General features: G+C 43.4%; 1 protein-coding gene across 1 annotated transcript in view; it reads right to left on the bottom strand.

The window, feature by feature from the left end:
• LOC109875734 (M-protein, striated muscle) overlaps positions 1–24,551 on the bottom strand; it is an 82,045-nt gene that overhangs the window by 41,941 nt on the left and 15,553 nt on the right. The window contains 11 exon segments of the mRNA XM_074933794.1: positions 1,448–1,572; positions 1,683–1,739; positions 6,865–7,064; positions 7,406–7,547; positions 11,211–11,372; positions 15,693–15,854; positions 16,450–16,494; positions 16,647–16,735; positions 16,907–16,999; positions 23,043–23,200; positions 23,610–23,793. Of these exon segments, the coding sequence (XP_074789895.1) occupies positions 1,448–1,572; positions 1,683–1,739; positions 6,865–7,064; positions 7,406–7,547; positions 11,211–11,372; positions 15,693–15,854; positions 16,450–16,494; positions 16,647–16,735; positions 16,907–16,999; positions 23,043–23,200; positions 23,610–23,793 (1,417 nt within the window).

Raw genomic sequence — 24,551 nt, 5'->3', positions numbered from 1 at the left:
AAGCTTGGCCCCAGTGATGTACTGGGCCATTCGCACTACCCTCTGTAGTGCTTTGCGGTCGGAGCCCAAGCAGTTGCCATACCAGGCAGTGATGCAACCAGTCAGGATACTCTTGATGATGCAGCTGTAGAACCTTTTGAGGATCTGGGGGCCCATGCCAAACCTTTTCAGTCTCCTGAGGGTGTGTCTTGGTGTGCTTGGACCATGTTAGTTTGTTGGTGATGTGGACACCAAGGAACTTGAAGCTCTCAACCTGCTTCACTACATCCCTGTAGATGAGAATGGGGATGTGCTCAGCCTCTTTTTCCTGTGGTCCACAATCATCTCCTTTGTCTTGATCACGTTGAGGAAGAGGTTGTCCTGGCACCTGGTTGTTGTCCTGGCACCCGGCCAGGTCTCTGACCTCCTCCCTATAGGCTGTCTCATCGTTGTCGGTGATCAGGCCTACCACTATTGTGTCATCGGCAAACTTAATGATGGTGTTGGAGTCGTACCTGGCCGTGCAGTCATGAGTGAACAGGGAGTATAGGAGGGGACTGAGCATGCACCCCTGAGGGGCCCCTGTGTTGAGGATCAGCGTGGCGGGTGTGTTGTTACCTACCCTTACCAGTCCAGGATCCAGTGTCCCGTACAATGATCATATATGCTGCTGCTACTCTTTTTATCATACACTGAGTGTACAAAACATTAGAAACACCTCCCTAATATTGAGTTGTACCCTCTTTTGCCCTCAGAATAGCTCCAACTTGTCCCAAAGCATCCCACAGTCATTTCAAGTTGGCTGGATGTCTTTTGGGTGGTGGACCATTCTTGATACATAAGGGAAACTGTTGAGCGTGAAAAACCCAACAGCGTTGCAGTTCTTAACACGCACAAACCCGTGTGCCTGGCAGCTACTGCCATTCCCTGTTCTAAGGCACTTCAATCTTTTGTCTTGCCCATTCTCCCTCTGAATGGCACACATACACCATCCATGTCTCAAGGCTTAAAAATCTTGCTTCAACCTGTCTCTTCACCATCTACACTCATTGATATATATTTAACAGGTGACATAGGGGATCATATCTTTCACCTGGATTGACCTGGTCAGTCTGTCATGGAAAGAGCAGGTGTTCCTAATGTTTTGTACACCCAGTGTATATCCTAATGCCTAATTACCTTACCCCTTTACATATCTAACCCTACCACTCCAGTATCCCTGCATGTTGTAAAATGGTATTGGAACTTACCCTGTATATATCTACATACTTTAAATGTATGTTTTATAGTACTACTGATATTGATTACTGCATTGTTGGGTTTGAAGCTCACAAGAAAGGCATTTCAGTGTACTTGTGCACATGACAATAAAAAGTTGAAACAATCAACCCATCAACCAACCAATCAATCAATAAACCAATAAATGGATCAATCATTAAACCCATCAATCAATCAATCATCCTCTCACCTTCTCTACAAGGTACACAACCCCTTCATGACCTCTTTGAGCGGGCGGAGACCAGGCCAGAACCACGTAGTTCTTCGTTGCCTCGGTAACCACCAGGTCGGTGGGCTCACCTGGTACCACGCCCACTGAGGTGTCAACAAGGGTCAAGGGTCAGGATTATTGTAATTAACATAGTGGAGAGATCTAAAGATAACGTATTGAAAGTACAGATAAAGTGTAGAACTACTTGTCTAACCTGTAGCGTCTTCCTCAGTGAACTTGATCATTCCGGTGAAGGGAGCAGAGGGACCAGCTAAGATACACAGAGACAACAGGTTACAACAGCACGTTGGAACAGCACATTACAACAGCACGTTACAACAGCAGGTTACAACAGAAGGTTACAACAGCAGGTTACAACAGAAGGTTACAACAGCAGGTTACAACAGAAGGTTACAACAACACAAGGTTACAACAACACATTACAACAGAAGGTTACAACAGCACATTACAACAGCACGTTACAACAGCACATTACAACAGAAGGTTACAACAGCACATTACAACAGCACGTTACAACAGAAGGTTACAACAACACATTACAACAGCACGTTACAACAGAAGGTTACAACAACACATTACAACAGCACGTTACAACAGAAGGTTACAACAACACATTACAACAGCACGTTACAACAACACATTACAACAGAAGGTTACAACAGAAGGTTACAACAGAAGGTTACAACAGCACATTACAATTATTATTTGTTTCCCATTATTTTTATTTCTACTTTGCACATTCATCCATTGCAAATCTACCATTCCAGTGTTTTACTTGCTATTTTGTATTTACTTTGCCACCATGGCCTTTTTTTTGCCTTTACCTCCCTTATCTCACCTCATTTGCTCACATCGTATATAGACTTGTTTATACTGTATTATTGACTGTATGTTTGTTTTACTCCATGTGTAACTGTGTCGTTGTTTGTGTCGAACTGCTTTGCTTTATCTTGGCCAGGTCGCAATTGTAAATGAGAACTTGTTCTCAACTTGCCTACCTGGTTAAATAAAGGTAAAATAAATAAATACAAAACAACATCACGTTACAACAGAAGGTACCAACATCACAGTACAACAGAAGGTAACAACAGAAGGTAACAACAGAAGGTACCAACATCACAGTACAACAGAAGGTAACAACAGAAGGTTACAACATCACAGTACAACAGAAGGTAACAACAGAAGGTACCAACATCACAGTACAACAGAAGGTAACAACAGAAGGTTACAACATCACAGTACAACAGAAGGTAACAACAGAAGGTTACAACATCACGTTACAACAGAAGGTACCAACATCACAGTACAACAGAAGGTAACAACAGAAGGTAACAACAGAAGGTACCAACATCACATTACAACAGAAGGTAACAACAGAAGGTTACAACATCACAGTACAACAGAAGGTAACAACATCACGTTACAACAGAAGGTAACAACATCACAGTACAACAGAAGGTAACAACATCACGTTACAACAGAAGGTAACAACAGAAGGTAACAACATCACAGTACAACAGAAGGTTACAACAGAAGGTAACAACATCACAGTACAACAGAAGGTAACAACATCACAGTACAACAGACGGTAACAACATCACAGTACAACAGAAGGTAACAACATCACGTTACAACAGAAGGTAACAACAGAAGGTACCAACATCACAGTACAACAGAAGGTAACAACATCACGTTACAACAGAAGGTAACAACAGAAGGTAACAACATCACATTACAACAGAAGGTAACAACATCACATTACAACAGAAGGTAACAACAGAAGGTACCAACATCACAGTACAACAGAAGGTAACAACAGAAGGTACCAACATCACAGTACAACAGAAGGTTACAACAGAAGGTAACAACATCACAGTACAACAGAAGGTAACAACATCACAGTACAACAGAAGGTAACAACATCACAGTACAACAGAAGGTAACAACATCACGTTACAACAGAAGGTAACAACAGAAGGTACCAACATCACAGTACAACAGAAGGTACCAATATCACAGTACAACAGAAGGTAACAACAGAAGGTAACAACATCACATTACAACAGAAGGTAACAACAGAAGGTAACAACATCACATTACAACAGAAGGTAACAACAGAAGGTACCAACATCACAGTACAACAGAAGGTAACAACAGAAGGTACCAACATCACAGTACAACAGAAGGTAACAACAGAAGGTAACAACATCACAGTACAACAGAAGGTAACAACAGAAGGTAACAACAGAAGGTACCAACATCACAGTACAACAGAAGGTAACAACAGAAGGTACCAACATCACAGTACAACAGAAGGTAACAACAGAAGGTACCAACATCACAGTACAACAGAAGGTAACAACATCACATTACAACAGAAGGTAACAACATCACAATACAACAGAAGGTAACAACAGAAGGTACCAACATCACAGTACAACAGAAGGTAACAACAGAAGGTACCAACATCACAGTACAACAGAAGGTAACAACATCACATTACAACAGAAGGTAACAACAGAAGGTAACAACAGAAGGTACCAACATCACAGTACAACAGAAGGTAACAACAGAAGGTACCAACATCACAGTACAACAGAAGGTAACAACAGAAGGTACCAACATCACAGTACAACAGAAGGTAACAACATCACATTACAACAGAAGGTAACAACATCACAATACAACAGAAGGTAACAACAGAAGGTACCAACATCACAGTACAACAGAAGGTAACAACAGAAGGTACCAACATCACAGTACAACAGAAGGTAACAACATCACATTACAACAGAAGGTAACAACAGAAGGTAACAACAGAAGGTACCAACATCACAGTACAACAGAAGGTAACAACAGAAGGTGCCAACATCACAGTACAACAGAAGGTAACAACATCACAGTACAACAGAAGGTAACAACATCACATTACAACAGAAGGTAACAACAGAAGGTAACAACAGAAGGTACCAACATCACATTACAACAGAAGGTAACAACATCACATTACAACAGAAGGTAACAACATCACAGTACAACAGAAGGTAACAACTGAAGGTACCAACATCACAGTACAACAGAAGGTAACAACAGAAGGTACCAACATCACAGTACAACAGAAGGTTACAACAGAAGGTTACAACATCACAGTACAACAGAAGGTAACAACAGAAGGTACCAACATCACAGTACAACAGAAGGTAACAACAGAAGGTGCCAACATCACAGTACAACAGAAGGTAACAACAGAAGGTACCAACATCACAGTACAACAGAAGGTAACAACATCACATTACAACAGAAGGTAACAACAGAAGGTACCAACATCACATTACAACAGAAGGTAACAACATCACATTACAACAGAAGGTAACAACATCACATTACAACAGAAGGTAACAACAGAAGGTACCAATATCACAGTACAACAGAAGGTAACAACAGAAGGTAACAACATCACATTACAACAGAAGGTAACAACAGAAGGTACCAACATCACAGTACAACAGAAGGTAACAACAGAAGGTACCAACATCACAGTACAACAGAAGGTAACAACAGAAGGTACCAACAGCACAGTGCAACAGAAGGTAAAAACATCACATTACAACAGAAGGTAACAACAGAAGGTAACAAAATCAGGTTACAACAGAAGGTAACAACATCACGTTACAACAGAAGGTAACAACAGAAGGCAACAACAGAAGGTAACAACAGAAGGTAACACCATCACAGTACAACAGAAGATAACAACAGAAGGTAACAAAATCAGGTTACAACAGAAGGTAACAACATCACGTTACAACAGAAGGTAACAACATCACGTTACAACAGAAGGTAACAACATCACGTTAGAACAGAAGGTTACAACAGAAGGTTACAACAGAAGGCAACAACAGAAGGTTACAACAGAAGGCAACAACAGAAGGTTACAACAGAAGGTAACAACATCACGTTACAATAGAAGGTAACAACAGAAGGTTGTGGCTAACACACCTGGGGCTAACACACCTGGGGCTACCACACCTAGACTAACACACCTGGGGCTAACACACCTAGACAAACACATCTGGTAACACACCTGGGGCTAACAGAAATGGGGCTAACACACCTAGACTAACACATCTGGGGCTAACACACCTGGGGCTAACACGCCTTGTCTAACACACCTAGACTAACACACCTGGGGCTAACAGACCTGGGCTAACACACCTAGTCTAACACACCTGGACTAATACACCTGGTAACACACCTAGACTAATACACCTGGACTTACACACCTGGACTAATACATCTGGACCAACACACCTAGACTAATACACCTAGACTAACACACCTAGACTAACACATGGACTAACACACCTGGGGCTAACGAGCCTAGACTAATACACCTAGACTAACACACCTAGACTAACACATGGACTAACACACCTGAACTAACACACCTGGACTAACAAACATGGACTAACACACCTGGACTAATACACCTGGACTAACACACCTGGGGCTATCAAACCTAGACTAATACACCTAGACTAACACACCTAGACTAACACATGGACTAACACACATGGACTAACACACCTGGACTAATAAACCTAGACTAATACACCTGGACTAATACACCTGGACTAATACACCTGGACTAACACACCTGGACTAACACACCTGGACTAATACACCTGGACTAATACACCTGGACAAATACACCTGCACTAACACACCTGGACTAACACACCTGGACTAATACACCTGGACTAACACAACCTGGACTAATACACCTAGACTAATACAACTGGACTAACACACCTAGACTAATACACCTAGACTAATACACCTACACTAATACACCTGGACTAACACACCTGGACTAACACATCTGGACGAATACACCTGGACGAATACACCTAGACTAATACACCTGGACTAACACACCTGGACTAATACACTTGGTCTAATACACCTAGACTAATACACCTGGACAAATACACATAGACTAATACACCTGGGATAACACAAATGTAGACTAATACACCTGGACTAACAAACATGGACTAACACACTTGGACTATTACACCTGGATAACACAAACAAAGACTAATACACCTGCACTAACACACCTGGACTAACACACCTGGACTAATACACCTGGGATAACACAAACGTAAACTAATACACCTGGACTAACAAACCTAGATTAACAAACCTAGACTAACAAAATCAGACTAACACACCTGGACGATTACACCTGGGATAACACAAACCTAGACTAATTCACCTGGACTAACACACCTGGGCTGGAACAAAGCCTAAACAACCAGTAGCTCTCCAGGAGGAGGTTTGGTCACTCCTTTTCTAACCAATCAGATGCTGACCTCGATGGCGAGCCCTGTCGTGGGGGTCTATGGCGATAACGGGATCAGAGGCTCTAGAAGGTCGGCTGACCCCAGCCCGGTTGATGGCTCTGACTCGGAAGGTATAGCTCCTCCCCTCAATCAGCCCCGTTACCGGGAAACGGGCGTACTTCACAGGGGTGTCGTTACACTGAGCCCAGTGGTGGTGGCCCACCTCACACCTACACGTGCACACACACACACACACACACAGAGAGAGAGAGAGAGAGAAGTACCATGGAGCTAGTCTGTCCAGGTAGATCCGTCTAGAGATGTGGAGAACCACAGAGTACCATGGACCTAGTCTGTCCATGTACAGAAGGTCTAGAGATGTGGAGAACCACAGAGTACCATGGACCTAGTCTGTCCATGGTCAGAAGGTCTAGAGATGTGGAGAACAACAGAGTACCATGGACCTAGTCTGTCCATGTACAGAAGGTCTAGAGATGTGGAGAACCACAGAAGAAGAGATAGCTAACCTTCACAGAGAGCTAGGAAACCACAGAAGAACAGAAGTTCCTACCTATCAATGAAGTACCCCAAGATGGAGCTGCTTCCCTCCACCGCCGGCTGTTTCCATGTCACCACAACGTAGTCCTTGTTGGCGTCATGGCAACATACGTCCAGGGGCGCAACGGGAACACCTTCCAACTCCACCTCTTCATCTGTGACACACACAGAGGTAAACACTTGCACACACACACTTGTGAGAACACACACTAACATTTAACCCAACCCTTCTGAATCAGAGAGGTGCGGTGGGTTGCCATAATCGACATCCACGTCTCCGGCGCCCGGGGAACAGTGGGTTAACTGCCTTGCTCAGGGGCAGAACGAAAGATTTTTACCTTGTCAGCTTGGGGATTCGATCCAGCAACCTTTCGGTTACTGGCCCAAAGCTCTAACCACTAGGCTAATGCCGCCCCACTACACTACCACTCAGACCACTCAGCATTAGGTCTGTCTGTCTGTCACACATCTATCAAACCCTTTAAATCTGTCCTGTAGTCATTCAATGGGGATATAATAAGGTCTGCTTTACCACCCCATCTACAGTCGTGGCCAAAAGTTTTGAGAATGACACAAATATTAATTTTCACAAAGTCTGCTTCATCAGTGTCATTATATATTTTTGTCAGATGTTACTATGGAATACTGAAGTATAATTACAAGCATTTCATAAGTGTCAAAGGCTTTCATTGACAATTACATGAAGTTGATGCAAAGAGTCAATATTTGCAGTGTTGACCCTTCTTTTTCAATACCTCTGCAATCCGCCCTGGCATGCTGTCAATTAATTTCTGGCCCTGACTGATGGCAGCCCATTCTTGCATAATCAATGCTTGGAGTTTGTCAGAAGTTGTGGGTTTTTGTTTGTCCACCACCTCTTGAGGATTGACCACAAGTTCTCAATGGGATTAAGGTCTGGGGAGTTTCCTGGCCATGGACCCAAAACATTGATGTTTTGTTCCCCGAGCCACTTAGTTATCACTTTTGCCTTATGGCAAGGTACTCCATCATGCTGAAAAGGCATTGTTTGTCACCAAACTGTTCCTGGATGGTTGGGAGAAGTTGCTCTCGGAGGATGTGTTGGTACCATTCTTTATTCATGGCTGTGTTCTAAGGCAAAATTGTGAGTGAGCCCACTGGCTCAGAAGCAACCCCACACATGAATGGTCTCAGTATGCTTTACTGTTGGCATGACACAGGACTGATGGTAGCTTTTTTCCGGATGCCCCAAACAATTGGAAAGGGGATTCATCAGAGAAAATTACTTTACACCAGTCCTCAACAGTCCAATCCCTGTACCTTTTGCAGAATATCAGTCTGTCCCTGATGTTTTTCCTGGAGAGAAGTGGCTTCTTTGCTGCCCTTCTTGTCACCAGGCCATCCTCCAAAAGTATTCTCCTCACTGTGCATGCAGATGCACTCACACCTGCCTGATCAAATCAAATCAAATCAAATGTATTTATATAGCCCTTCGTACATCAGCTGATATCTCAAAGTGCTGTACAGAAACCCAGCCTAAAACCCCAAACAGCAAGCAATGCAGGTGTAGAAGCACGGTGGCTAGGAAAAACTCCCTAGAAAGGCCAAAACCTAGGAAGAAACCTAGACAGGAACCAGGCTATGTGGGGTGGCCAGTCCTCTTCTGGCTGTGCCGGGTGGAGATTATAACAGAACATGGCCAAGATGTTCAAATGTTCATAAATGACCAGCATGGTCGAATAATAATGAGGCAGAACAGTTGAAACTGATGCCATTCCTGAGCAAGCTCTGCACTGGTGGTGCCCCAATCCCGCAGCTGAATCAACTTTAGGAGATGGTCCTGGCGCTTGCTGGACTTTCTTGGGCACTCTGAAGCCTTCTTCACAACAATTGAACCGCTCTCCTTGAAGTTCTTGATGATCCGATAAATGGTTAATTTAAGTGCAATCTTACTGGCAGCAATATCCTTGCCTGTGAAGCCCTTTTTGTGCAAAGCAATGATGTCGGCACATGTTCCCTTGCAGGTAACCATGTATGACAGAGGAAGAACAATGATTCCAAGCACCACCCTCCTTTTGAAGCTTCCAGTCTGTTATTCAAACTCAATCAGCATGACAGAGTGATATCCAGTCTTGTCCTCGTCAACACTCACACCTGTGTTAATGAGAGAATCACTGACATGATGTCAGCTGGTCCTTTTGTGGCAGGGCTGAAATGCAGTGGAAATGTTTTGGGGGGATTAATTTCATTTGCATGGCAAAGGGGGACTTTGCAATTCATCTGATCACTCTTCATAACATTCTAGAGTATATGCAAATTGCCATCATACAAACTGAGGCAGCAGACTTTGTGAAAATGTATGTTTGTGTCATTCTCAAAACTTTTGGCCACAACTGTACTCTCCTTTCCTCTCTCTGCAGCGTGTTTCTGTGTGTTGGGTGGAGAGGGATATAGAAGCAACTATTCAGGAGATAAAACTGAGACAGAGAGGTACAGACAGTGCTGGGACAGTCACTGGTTAACACTGACCCACTAGTTAACACTGATCCACTGGTTAACACTGACTCACTGGTTAACACTGATCCACTAGTTAACACTGCCATTTGAACTGACCCACTGGTTAACACTTCCATTTGAACTGACCCACTGGTTAACACTGACCCACTGGTCAACACTGACCCACTGGTTAACACTGACCCACTGGTTAACACTTCCATTTGAACTGACCCACTGGTTAACACTGACCCACTGGTTAACACTGACCCACTAGTTAACACTGACCCACTAGTTAACACTGCCATTTGAACTGACCCACTGGTTAACACTTCCATTTGAACTGACCCACTGGTTAACACTGACCCACTGGTTAACACTGACCCACTGGTCAACACTGACCCACTGGTTAACACTGACCCACTGGTTAACACTTCCATTTGAACTGACCCACTGGTTAACACTGACCCACTGGTTAACACTGACCCACTGGTTAACACTGACCCACTGGTCAACACTGACCCACTGGTTAACACTTCCATTTGAACTGACCCACTGGTTAACACTGACCAACTGGTCAACACTGACCCACTGGTCAACACTGACCCACTGGTTAACACTGACCCACTGGTTAACACTTCCATTTGAACTGACCCACTGGTTAACACTGACCCACTGGTTAACACTGACCCACTGGTTAACACTGACCCACTGGTCAACACTGACCCACTGGTTAACACTGACCCACTGGTTAACACTTCCATTTGAACTGACCCACTGGTTAACACTGACCCACTGGTTAACACTGCCCCACTGGTCAACACTGACCCACTGGTCAACACTGACCCACTGGTTAACACTTCCATTTGAACTGACCCACTGGTTAACACTGACCCACTGGTTAACACTGACCCACTGGTTAACGCTTCCATTTGAACTGACCCACTGGTTAACACTGACCCACTGGTTAACACTGACCCACTGGTCAACACTGACCCACTGGTCAACACTGACCCACTGGTTAACACTTCCATTTGAACTGACCCACTGGTTAACACTGACCCACTGGTTAACACTGACCCACTGGTTAACACTGACCCACTGGTTAACATTGCCATTTGAACTGCCTTACACATGAAAAAAACACAAGCTTTCGTTGTACTTCTCCTGATCTCAGTCTTGGGACCAACGCTCAGCTGGCCTTCAGCATCATGTCTTCTCACACCGCCATTCCCTTATAATACAAACCTTGTCCTGCCTTATTGCTTACTTATGGTATTATATCCTATCATATCGTACCGTATCATATTGTATCGTACTGTTAATTAAACCATTTCAGGTCGTACCTCTGACGAAGACGTAAGCGGAGTAGGACTGGAAGCCAGACTTGGTGTTAACTCTCAGGGTGTAGAGTCCTTCATCCTCCTTGTTAAGATGGACCAGTGTCAGGGTGGCTTTCTCTCCACTCCAGTGGGTGTGGACCCACTTGGACTCTGCTAGGGCCTTGCCTGGGGAGACACCACAGTATCAGACAGATGGACTCAGTAGTTCACAAAGGTAAAGCACAGGATAGTGTGAAATGAGGCCTAAGAACAGCTCAGTACAGCAACTTTGCGTGTGTGTGTGTGCGTGTGTGCGTGCGTGTGTGCGTGCATGTGTGAGTGTGTGTGTGTGTGTGTGTGTGTGTGTGTGTGTGTGTGTGTGTGTGTGTGTGTGTGTGTGTGTGTGTGTGTGTGTGCATGCGCGTCCGGACCTCTGTCATTTTTTCTCATTTGTGACTCGTTTCAGGAATCTAGGCTTATGTCGCACATCACTACAGGAGAGGCAATTGAATATAGACATTTATTTTTCATCAAAATGTCACATTAGAAAAAAAGATTACAAAATACAAACATATCTTTTGTAGACAATAAAGAAAAATCTATTATGGGTCAACATCTAAATATGTCTACCAGCGATGATCAAACCTCATAAAGCTTATATTCTTGATCTGACTGAGTTCTCATTGAGCCTGCCTATTTGCAAACAAGTGGAGTCATGAACAGTGGTTTGTTGGTTATGTTCTCCTGCGTCCTTATTCGCCTCCTGATTTGCCTTTTAGCAGCAGATTCACCACTCTGTCAAATGGTTAACTCCACCTTCTCGCGGCACTGGCTGAGGGCCTGAGAGGTGAATCGAAATAGCCCAGCTCGCGGTCGGCTCAAGTAAGCAATAGAGACGCTACTGACAGTGTGCTTTGCGAGACAAAATATAATTTTAAAACTGTCCTGCAACTTCTGCCGTGTCTACAGATATCCCCAAACGAAAACCCGACTCTCGGAGAATGAGCGAACAACTGGTAAATAGTTGCTTATAGATATATAGTTGCTTATAGATATATAGTTGCTTATAGATATATAGTTGCTTATAGATATAGTTGCTTATAGATATATAGTTGCTTATAGATATATAGTTGCTTATAGATATATAGTTGCTTATAGATATATAGTTGCTTATAGATATATAGTCGCTTATAGATATATAGTTGCTTATAGATATATAGTTGCTTATAGATATATAGTTGCTTATAGATATATAGTTGCTTATAGATATATAGTCGCTTATAGATGTATAGTCGCTTATAGATATATAGTTGCTTATAGATATATAGTCACTTATAGATATATAGTTGCTTATAGATATATAGTTGCTTATAGATATATAGTCGCTTATAGATGTATAGTCGCTTATAGATATATAGTTGCTTATAGATATATAGTCACTTATAGATATATAGTTGCTTATAGATATATAGTTGCTTATAGATATATAGTTGCTTATGATATATAGTTGCTTATAGATATATAGTTGCTTATAGATATATAGTCACTTATAGATATATAGTTGCTTATAGATATATAGTTGCTTATAGATATATAGTTGCTTATAGATATATAGTTGCTTATAGATATATAGTTGCTTATAGATAGCTGCCGGCAGAGACTTCTATTGCAGTAACGTTGAAGGGCTCTGGCTATTATTACTTAGCCTGCTAGAAGGATGACGTAAGAAGCTAGCGTTAAAGTCTACCTAATCAGCAGGAGCAAAAGTTATGCTACTAAAGTTCTCATAATAACGTTGCTTTACAGAAGGTAGGCTACTGTGAAAGATGTGGTGAGGCTGAGGCAGGCTGCAATGCATGCAGTAGGAAGCAGAGGAGAGAGAGAGAGAGGAAGCAAGCAGAGAGGTGTGTACAGTGGTTCTCAAACATGGGGAGAAAATCTGTACTAATCTCATCAAACAAGTTACAAACTTAAAAAAAATATGATATGTTACATTAAAATACAACGACTGTTTGTTTCAATATGAACATCTCCACAGGACCTATCTTCCCTGTAGGCCTACATTAAAATATAATCAATGTATCAACATGAACATCTCCATAGGACCTATTTCCCTATAGGTCTACATTAAAATACAACCACTGTATCAATATGAACATCTCCACAGGACCCATCCTCCCTATAGGTCTACATTAAAATACAACCACTGTATAAATATGAACATCTCCACAGGACCCATCCTCCCTATAGGTCTACATTAAAATACAACCACTGTATCAATATGAACATCTCCACAGGACCCATCCTCCCTATAGGTCTACATTAAAATACAACCACTGTATCAATATGAACATCTCCACAGGACCCATCCTCCCTATAGGTCTACATTAAAATACAACCACTATATCAATATGAACATCTCCACAGGACCCATCCTCCCTATAGGTCTACATTAAAATACAACCACTGTATCAATATGAACATCTCCACAGGACCCATCCTCCCTATAGGTCTACATTAAAATACAATCACTGTATCAATATGAACATCTCCACAGGACCCATTCTCCCTATAGGTCTACATTAAAATACAACCACTGTATCAATATGAACATCTCCACAGGACCCATCCTCCCTATAGGTCTACATTAAAATACAACCACTGTATCAATATGAACATCTCCACAGGACCCATCCTCCCTATAGGTCTACATTAAAATACAACCACTGTATCAACATGAACATCTCCACAGGACCCATCCTCCCTATAGGTCTACATTAAAATACAACCACTGTATCAATATGAACATCTCCACAGGACCCATCCTCCCTATAGGTCTACATTAAAATACAACCACTGTATCAATATGAACATCTCCACAGGACCCATCCTCCCTATAGGTCTACATTAAAATACAACCACTGTATCAATATGAACATCTCCACAGGACCCATCCTCCCTATAGGTCTACATTAAAATACAACCACTGTATCAATATGAACATCTCCACAGGACCCATCCTCCCTATAGGTCTACATTAAAATACAACCACTGTATCAATATGAACATCTCCACAGGACCCATCCTCCCTATAGGTCTACATTAAAATACAACCACTGTATCAATATGAACATCTCCTCAGGACCCATCCTCCCTATAGGTCTACATTAAAATACAACCACTGTATCAATATGAACATCTCCACAGGACCCATCCTCCCTATAGGTCTACATTAAAATACAACCACTGTATCAATATGAACATCTCCACAGGACCCATCCTCCCTATAGGTCTACATTAAAATACAACCACTGTATCAATATGAACATCTCCACAGGACCCATCCTCCCTATAGGTCTACATTAAAATACAACCACTGTATCAATATGAACATCTCCACAGGACCCATCCTCCCTATAGGTCTACATTAAAATACAACCACTGTATCAATATGAACATCTCCACAGGACCCATCCTCCCTATAGGTCTACATTAAAATACAACCACTGTATCAATATGAACATCTCCACAGGACCCATCCTCCCTATAGGTCTACATTAAAATACAACCACTGTATCAATATGAACATCTCCACAGGACCCATCCTCCCTATAGGTCTACATTAAAATACAACCACTGTATCAATATGAACATCTCCACAGGACCCATCCTCCCTATAGGTCTACATTAAAATACAACCACTGTATCAATATGAACATCTCCACAGGACCCATCCTCCCTATAGGTCTACATTAAAATACAACCACTGTATCAATATGAACATCTCCACAGGACCCATCCTCCCTATAGGTCTACATTAAAATACAACCACTGTATCAATATGAACATCTCCACAGGACCCATCCTCCCTATAGGTCTACATTAAAATACAACCACTGTATCAATATGAACATCTCCACAGGACCCATCCTCCCTATAGGTCTACATTAAAATACAACCACTGTATCAATATGAACATCTCCACAGGACCCATCCTCCCTATAGGTCTACATTAAAATACAACCACTGTATCAATATGAACATCTCCACAGGACCCATCCTCCCTATAGGTCTACATTAAAATACAACCACTGTATCAATATGAACATCTCCACAGGACCCATCCTCCCTATAGGTCTACATTAAAATACAATCAACATGCAAACAATACAGTTCTAAACATTTGATGTTTTAGTTTCTGAGGCTGCGTGTCAGTCTGAATCATTTGTCATATTTCCCCCCTTTCAGGGATATAACATAACAACTGTATAGCTAATAGGCTATGTGTTTGTAGATGGACTTAGGTGATGAACCTACAGCAGCCAACGTGATAATGGCTAGTATAGAAATTAAGTAGGTTACGGCCCTGTGTGTGTGTTGCTACCCACCATCTCTGTACCAGAGGACATCAGGCTGGTAGTGTTTAACGGTGTGTGTTGCTACCCACCATCTCTGTACCAGAGGACATCAGGCTGGTAGTGTTTAACGGTGTGTGTTGCTACCCACCATCTCTGTACCAGAGGACATCAGGCTGGTAGCGTTTAACGGTGGGATAGACGATGACGGTGCAGCCCAGACTTAGAGTCTCTCCCTCCCGGCCGAATGCCACCTCAAACGAGTCTATGATGGCTGTCTCAAAGGTCACGCCGTGCTCCGAGCAGAACCCATCTAAAAGAGAGACAGACAGATGAGGGACAACATAGTGTTCTACAGAACTAAGACAACCTCTACAGTGCAGAGAGACAGACAGGAGACTAGAACTAAGACAACAGTCATACTGAACTATACCATGACACCTTTACAACATATAGAGAGACAGACAGGGGCCAGATTTCAGATTCACATGGTTTAGGGTTAACACATCTAAAACATACAGAGAGACAGACAGGAGGCAGATTTCAGACTAGACTCACGTGGTTTAGGGTTAACACATCTAAAACATACAGAGAGACAGACAGGAGGCAGATTTCAGACTAGACTCACGTGGTTTAGGGTTAACACATCTAAAACATACAGAGAGACAGACAGGAGGCAGATTTCAGACTAGACTCACGTGGTTTAGGGTTAACACGTCTAAAACATACAGAGAGACAGACAGGAGGCAGATTTCAGACTAGACTCACGTGGTTTAGGGTTAACACATCTAAAACATACAGAGAGACAGACAGGAGGCAGATTTCAGACTAGACTCACGTGGTTTAGGGTTAACACATCTAAAACATACAGAGAGACAGACAGGAGGCAGATTTCAGACTAGACTCACGTGGTTTAGCATCAAGAGTTCCCACTTTCTGTCCCTCCTGGAACCCTGGTGGAGATTTAAATGATATGCAAATGAATATGAATAACACATATTTGATTCAGCAAGTTGAGCACAATATAAACTATATTGGCAAAAAAAGTTAGAATTAAAGATACAGAAGAGATGTAAGTACATGATTTGAGAGGAGAAGAACATACTCTTGATAACCACGGTGGCCACGGAGGAGCTCTCTCCCTTTATGTTGAGAGCAGACACACGGTACTGAGCCGTGTCCAGGAAGTCACAGCTACAAGGCAGAACACAGACATTACAACACCTCCACAACAACCACAACACAGCCCTGTCTGATATACCATACAACCATACAGGGTTAGGGTTACTATAGCTGCTACGGCAACCTACCTCTTGATCTACAGAGAGTGTTGTCAGGGTTACTATAGCTACTACGGCAACCTACCTCTTGATTTCCAGAGAGTGCATGTTGTAATTACTCTCTGCTGTGTACTTGTCAGGATGGGCCTTCTCATCTATCACCACATTGTTCTTATACCTGACAGAGGGAGTGAGAGAAGACATTGTTTTCAGAAGAACAGAAAAGGAGAACAGGAGATCTCTGCGCTAGAGAGGCTTGACTCTTGATGAGAGCTGTTTGAAGTATTATACACTGAGTGAACATCCATAGCACCTTCATAATATTGAGTTGCACCTCTTTTTGCCGTCAGAACAGCCTCAATTCATCCGGGCGTGGACTCTACAAGGTGTTGAAATCGTTCCACAGGGATGCTGGCCCATGTTCACTCCAATGCTTCCCACAGTTGTGTCAAGTAGGCTGGATGTCCATTGGGTGGTGGACCATTCTTGATACAGATGGGAAACTGTTGACCGTGAAAAACCCAACAGCGTTGCAGTTCTTGACACTCAAAAAATGGTGCGCCTGGCACCTACTACCATACCCCATTCTAAGGCACTTAAATATTTTGTCTTGTCCATTCACCCTCTGAATGGCACACATACACAATCCATGTCTCAATTGTCTCAAGGCTTAAAAATCCTTCTTTAACTGGTCTCCTCACCTTCATCTACACTGATTGAAGTGGATTTAACAAGTGACATCAATAAGGGATTGAATCAATAAGGGCTTTCACCTGGATTCACCTGGTCAGTTTGTCACGAAATGTTTTGTACAGTCAGTGTATGTACATCTTTTCAACATACATGTATGTATGTATGTATGTATGTACAGTGCATTCGGAAAGTATTCAGACCCCTTCCCTTTTTCCTCATTTTGTTACGTTACAGCCTTATTCTAAAATGGTATATAATAATATAATTTTTTTATAATATAATTTTTTCCTCATCAAAACCCCATAATGACTAAGCGAGAACAGGTAATGACATTTTAGCAAATTTATAATAAATAAACAGAAATACCTTTTTTACAAAAGTATTCAGACCCTTTTCTATGAGACTAGAAACTGCACGTCAGAGAAAAAAAAACAAGCAATGAGGTCTAATGTACCTGGAACCCACCAGGTACAATCCTAAATCTGTAAACAAAGGCACCCTCATAGACGTCATCCTGACCCAACAGGCCCTCCAAATACACCTCCGCTGTCTTCAACCAGGATCTCAGCGATCACTGCCTCATTGCCTGTATCCGCTACGGAGCCGCAGTCAAACGACCACCCCTCATCACTGTCAAACGCTCCCTAAAACACTTCTGTGAGCAGGCCTTTCTAATCGACCTGGCCCGGGTATCCTGGAAGGACATTGACCTCATCCCGTCAGTTGAGGATGCCTGGTCATTCTTTAAAAGTAACTTCCTCACCATTTTAGATAAGCATGCTCCGTTCAAAAAATGCAGAACTAAGAACAGATATAGCCCTTGGTTCACTCCAGACCTGACTGCCCTCGACCAGCACAAAAACATCCTGTGGCAGACTGCAATAGCATCGAATAGTCCCCGCGATATGCAACTGTTCAGGGAAGTCAGGAACCAATACACGCAGTCAGTCAGGAAAGCTAAGGCCAGCTTCTTCAGGCAGAAATTTGCATCCTGTAGCTCCAACTCCAAAAAGTTCTGGGACACTGTGAAGTCTACCGCAGTCATCCCCCTCTTCAAAGGGGGAGACACCCTGGACCCAAACTGTTACAGACCTATATCCATCCTGCCCTGCCTATCTAAGGTCTTCGAAGGCCAAGTCAACAAACAGGTCACTGACCATCTCGAATCCCACCGTACCTTCTCCGCTGTGCAATCTGGTTTCCGAGCCGGTCACGGGTGCACCTCAGCCACGCTCAAGGTACTAAATGATATCATAACTGCCATCGATAAAAGACAGTACTGTGCAGCCATCTTCATCGACCTTGCCAAGGCTTTCGACTCTGTCAATCACCATATTCTTATCGGCAGACTCAGTAGCCTCGTTTATTCTGATGAATGCCGTGCCTGGTTCACCAACTACTTGGCAGACAGAGTTCAGTGTGTCAAATCGGAGGGCATGCTGTCCGGTCCTCTAGCAGTCTCTATGGGGGTGCCATGGGGTTCAATTCTCAGGTCGACTCCTTTCTCTGTATATATCAATGATGTTGCTCTTGCTGCGGGCGATTCCCTGATCCACCTCTACGCAGACGACACCATTCTATATACTTCCGGCCCGTCCTTGGACACTGTGCTATCTAACCTCCAAACGAGCTTCAATGCCATACAACACTCCTTCCGTGGCCTCCAACTGCTCTTAAACGCTAGTAAAACCAAATGCATGCTTTTCAACCGTTCGCTGCCTGCACCCGCACGCCTGACTAGCATCACCACCCTGGATGGTTCCGACCTTGAATATGTGGACATCTATAAGTACCTAGGTATCTGGCTAGACTGTAAACTCTCCTTCCAGACTCATATCAAACATCTCCAATCGAAAATCAAATCTAGAGTCGGCTTTCTATTCCGCAACATAGCCTCCTTCACTCACGCTGCCAAACTTACCCTAGTAAAACTGACTATCCTACCGATCCTCGACTTCGGCGATGTCATCTACAAAATAGCTTCCAACACTCTACTCAGCAAACTGGATGCAGTTTATCACAGTGCCATCCGTTTTGTCACTAAAGCACCTTATACCACCCACCACTGCGACCTGTATGCTCTAGTCGGCTGGCCCTCGCTACATATTCGTCGCCAGACCCACTGGCTCCAGGTCATCTACAAGTCCATGCTAGGTAAAGCTCCGCCTTATCTCAGTTCACTGGTCACGATGGCAACACCCACCCGCAGCACGCGCTCCAGCAGGTGTATCTCACTGATCATCCCTAAAGCCAACACCTCATTTGGCCGCCTTTCGTTCCAGTTCTCTGCTGCCTGTGACTGGAACGAATTGCAAAAATCGCTGAAGTTGGAGACTTTTATCTCCCTCACCAACTTCAAACATCTGCTATCTGAGCAGCTAACCGATCGCTGCAGCTCTACATAGTCTATCGGTAAATAGCCCACCCATTTTTACCTACCTCATCCCCATACTGTTTTTATTTATTTACTTTTCTGCTCTTTTGCACACCAATATCTCTACCTGTACATGACCATCTGATCATTTATCACTCCAGTGTTAATCTGCAAAATTGTAATTATTCGCCTACCTCATGCCTTTTGCACACAATGTATATAGACTCTCTTTTTTTTCTACTGTGTTATTGACTTGTTAATTGTTTACTCCATATGTAACTCTGTGTTGTCTGTTCACACTGCTATGCTTTATCTTGGCCAGGTCGCAGTTGCAAATGAGAACTTGTTCTCAACTAGCCTACCTGGTTAAATAAAGGTGAAATAAATTAAATAAAAAGGGCCTTGGTCACGGAAGTGACCAAGAGGTCCAGAGCTCCAGGGTTCCTCTGTGGAGATGGTAGAATCTTCCAGAAGGACAACCATCTCTGCAGCACTCCATCAATCTGGCCTTTATGGTTGAGTGGCCAGACGGAAGCCACTACTCAGTAAAAGGCACATGACAGCCCGCTTTGCCAAAAGGCACCTAAAGACTCTCAGACCATGAGAAACAAAATTCTCTGGTCTGATAAAACCAGGATTGAACACTTTTGCCTGAATGCCAAGCGTCACGTCTGGAGGACAACTGGCACCATCCCTACGGTGAAGCATTGTGGTGGCAGTATCATGTGTGGGGGTGTTTTTCAGAATACTTATGTAAAAGAATATCCGTTTAATTTTTTGACATTTGCAAAAATGTCTAAAAACATGTTTTTGCTTTGCATTATGATGTATTGTGTGTAAATTGATGAGAGGGAGGGAGCAATTTAATCAATTTTAAAATAAGGCTGACGTAACAAAATGTGGAAAAAGTTAAGGGGTCTGAATACTTTCTGAATGTACTGTACACGTATGTATCTGACCCATGGTCTGGTCTCACCATCCAGCCACGGTGCGGTGTGGTGAGTGCGTGCGTGTGTTTCCGTGTAGAGCTGCTGTGGGCCCAGACAGAAAGCAAGACGGCACAGTCAGCATTTTTCATAGGATAGTAATGCTTCAAGCTCAGTAGCCTACCGCTCCTCTCTTGTGTTGGACGTGCCAGATCAAATGTCTCAAATAAATAGCCTGTAGGCTGTATGCATGGGTAGAGAATCACATGTAGTTGTCTTTCCATGGAAATTAGTTTCCTAAATATTATACGCTATAGTTTAGGCTCCAACATTGACTGGAAATAAATGTAATCAAATTTTATTCACCACACTGTCTGTGTGGATGGAACATTTCAGATTGTCAGTGATGTGTAAACCGAAGAACTTGAATATTTTCACCCTCTCCACTGTGGCCACGACGATTTGGATCGAGGCGTGCTTTCTCTGCTGTCTCCTGAAGTTCACGATCAGCTCCTTCATTTTGTTGACGTTGAGGGAGAGGTTCTTTTGCTGACACCACTCCACCAGGGCCCTCACCTCGCTTCATCGGCCTACTACTGTTGTGTCGTCTGCAAACTTGATAATTGAGTTGGAGATGTGTGTGGTCACGCAGTCATGGGTGAAAAGGGAGTACAGGAGGGGGCTGAGCACGCACCCTTGTGGAGACCCTGTGTTGAGGATCAGCGTTTGGCAGGGTTAAGATCCATTGGCCACAAACTTTCTGATGAGCTTACCTAACCTCACCACCTGGGGGCGGCCTGTCAGGAAGTCCAGGATCCAGTTGCAGAGGTGTTTAGTCCCAGGGTCCTTAGCTTAGTGATGAGCTTGGAGAGCACTATGGTGTTGATTTCTGAGCTGTAGTCAATGAACATCATTCTTACATACACTACCAATCAACAGTTTGGGGTCACTTAGAAATGTCCTTGTTTTTGAAAGAAAAGCTAATTTTTTGTCCATTAAAATAACATAAATTGATCAGAAATACAGTGTAGACATTGTTGTAGACAATGTTGTAAATGACTGTTGTAGCTGGAAACGGCAGATTTTTTAAATGGAATATCTACATAGGCGTACAGAGGCCCATTATCAGCAACCATCACTCCTGTGTTCCAGGGCACGTGGAACACATGTTAGCTAATGTGTTAGCTAATCCAAGTTGATCATTTTATAAAGGCTAATTGATCATTAGAAAACCCTTTTGAAATTATGTTAGCACAGCTGAAAACTGTCGTTCTGATCAAAGAAGCAATAAAACTGGCCTTCTTTAGACTAGTTGAGTATCTGGAGCATCAGCATTTGTGGGTTCGAATACAGGCTCAAAATGGCCAGAAACAAAGCACTTTCTTCTGAAACTCGTCAGTCTATTCTTGTTCTGAGAAATTAAGGTTATTCAATGCGAGAAATTGCCAAGAAACTGAAGATCTCGTACAACGCTGTGTACTACTCCCTTCACAAAACAGCGCAAACTGGCCCTAACCAGAATATAAAGAGGAGTGGGAGGCCCCAGTGCACAACTGAGCAAGAGGACAAGTACATTAGAGTGTCTAGTTTGAGAAATAGACGCCTCACAAGTCCTCAACTGGCAGCTTCATTAAATAGTACCCACAAAACATCAGTCTCAACGTCAGTGAAGAGGCGAATCTGGGAGGCTGGCCTTCTTGGCAGAGTTCTTCTGTCCAGTGTCTGTGTTCTTTTGCCCATCTTAATATTTTATTTTTATTGGCCAGTCTTGAGATATGGCTTTTTCTTTGCAACTCTGCCGAGAAGGCCAGAGATAAAACGTAGTAGGAGAGATGAAACGCAGCAGGAGAGAAATGAAAGGCAGAGGGAGAGGGATGAAAGGCAGAGGGAGAGGGATGAAAGGCAGTGGGAGAGGGATGAAAGGCAGAGGGAGAGGGATGAAAGGCAGAGGGAGAGGGATGAAAGGCAGAGGGAGAGGGATGAAAGGGAGCGGGAGAGGGATGAAAGGCAGAGGGAGAGGGATGAAAGGCAGAGGGAGAGGGATGAAAGGCAGAGGGAGAGGGATGAAAGGCAGTGGGGGAGGGATGAAAGGCAGAGGGAGAGGGATGAAAGGGAGCGGGAGAGGGATGAAAGGGAGCGGGAGAGGGATGAAAGGCAGAGGGAGAGGGATGAAAGGCAGAGGGAGAGGGATGAAAGGGAGCGGGAGAGGGTGTATGTGTGTGTCTCACCATGCAATACGTGGTTTAGGCCATCCAGACACGGTGCAGTGCAGCTTGACAGTCTTGCCCTCCCAGACTGTCTGTCCTCGGGGACGAACTATGAACTCAGGAGGATGGGTCAGGTTGTCACTGTTCTGCTTCTTACGGAACTCTGCTCTCTCCTCAACCTACAGGGGGACAGGAAGGGGTTAAAATGCTGCTCTCTCCTCAACCTACAACATGACAGGAAGTGGTTAAAATGCTGCTCTCTCCTCAACCTACAACATGACAGGAAGTGGTTAAAATGCTACTCTCTCCTCAACCTACAGGGGGACAGGAAGTGGTTAAAACTCTGCTCTCTCCTCAACCTACAGGGGGACAGGAAGTGGTTAAAACTCCGCTCTCTCCTCAACCTACAGGGGGGCAGGAAGGGGTTAAGATTCTGCTCTCTCTCCTCAACCTACAAGGGACAGGTAGCAGGGATATGGAGAGGAAAGGGTTAACTCCTCTAAGACTGAAAAAAGACCACAAGTAATGTGGTGTCCAGGATGACTTTCTTCTGTAGTTCCAGTCAATCGATCAATCAATAGTACTGACCTTCTTGCTGAGCTCCAGGCGGTCAGCTGACTCTCTAATGTGCCTCTTCCTGCTCTTCTTCTCCACGGTAATCGTCTCCATGGAGCTGGTCTCCAGGGAGAACAGGTTCCTCATGGCAACATGCCCCACCCCCTCCTCCTTCACTTCTTCCTGGACCTCAACTAGGCCCCGGGCAAACTCATGGCTACGGACAAACAGACAACAGACACGGTTGAAACTCATGGATACAGACACCACAGCAGACAACAACAGACACTGTTCAAACTCGTAGCACGCGCTCCAGCAGGTATATCTCACTGGTCAAAGCCAATTCATACTTTGGCCGCCTTTCCTATCTCTACTTGCACATTCATCTTCTCCATTCAAGTGTTTAATTGCTATATTGTAATTACTTTCACCACCATGGCCTATTTATTGCCTTACCTCCCTTATCTGACCTCATAGGCACTCACTGTATATAGACTTTTTGTTTTCTTTTGTTCTACTGTATTATTGAATGTATGTTTTGTTTATTCCATGTGTAACTCTTTGTTGTTTGTGTCGAACTTGTTCTCAACTGGCCTACCTGGTTAAATACAAATATAAAATGTAAAAAAGACGTGGTCTGCTTACCAGACTTTTCTCACATCTTTCAACTCTGTATTTCACCACTGCTTTACCTTAGTTTAACCATGTAAGAGAGCAGCAGAAGGGTTCTGAAAACCATGGTTTTCAACCAGTCTTAAACAATTCTCAGTAAAAACAAAATAGGGACACTTCCCTCTGCAACTGGATCCTGGACTTCCTGACGGGCCCCCAGGTGGAAAGGGCATCAAATGAAATCACATTTTATTTGTCACATACACATGGTCAGCAGATGTTAATGCGAGTGTAGCGAAATTCTTGTGCTTCTAGTTCCGACAATACAGTAATAACCAACAAGTAATCTAGCAAGTGTAAAGG

Source organism: Oncorhynchus kisutch, linkage group LG27 (assembly GCF_002021735.2).
Source record: "Oncorhynchus kisutch isolate 150728-3 linkage group LG27, Okis_V2, whole genome shotgun sequence".
Taxonomy (NCBI): domain Eukaryota; kingdom Metazoa; phylum Chordata; class Actinopteri; order Salmoniformes; family Salmonidae; genus Oncorhynchus; species Oncorhynchus kisutch.
The sequence above is the reverse complement of the archived record's forward strand: the minus strand, read 5'-3'. Positions and strand labels throughout refer to the sequence as shown.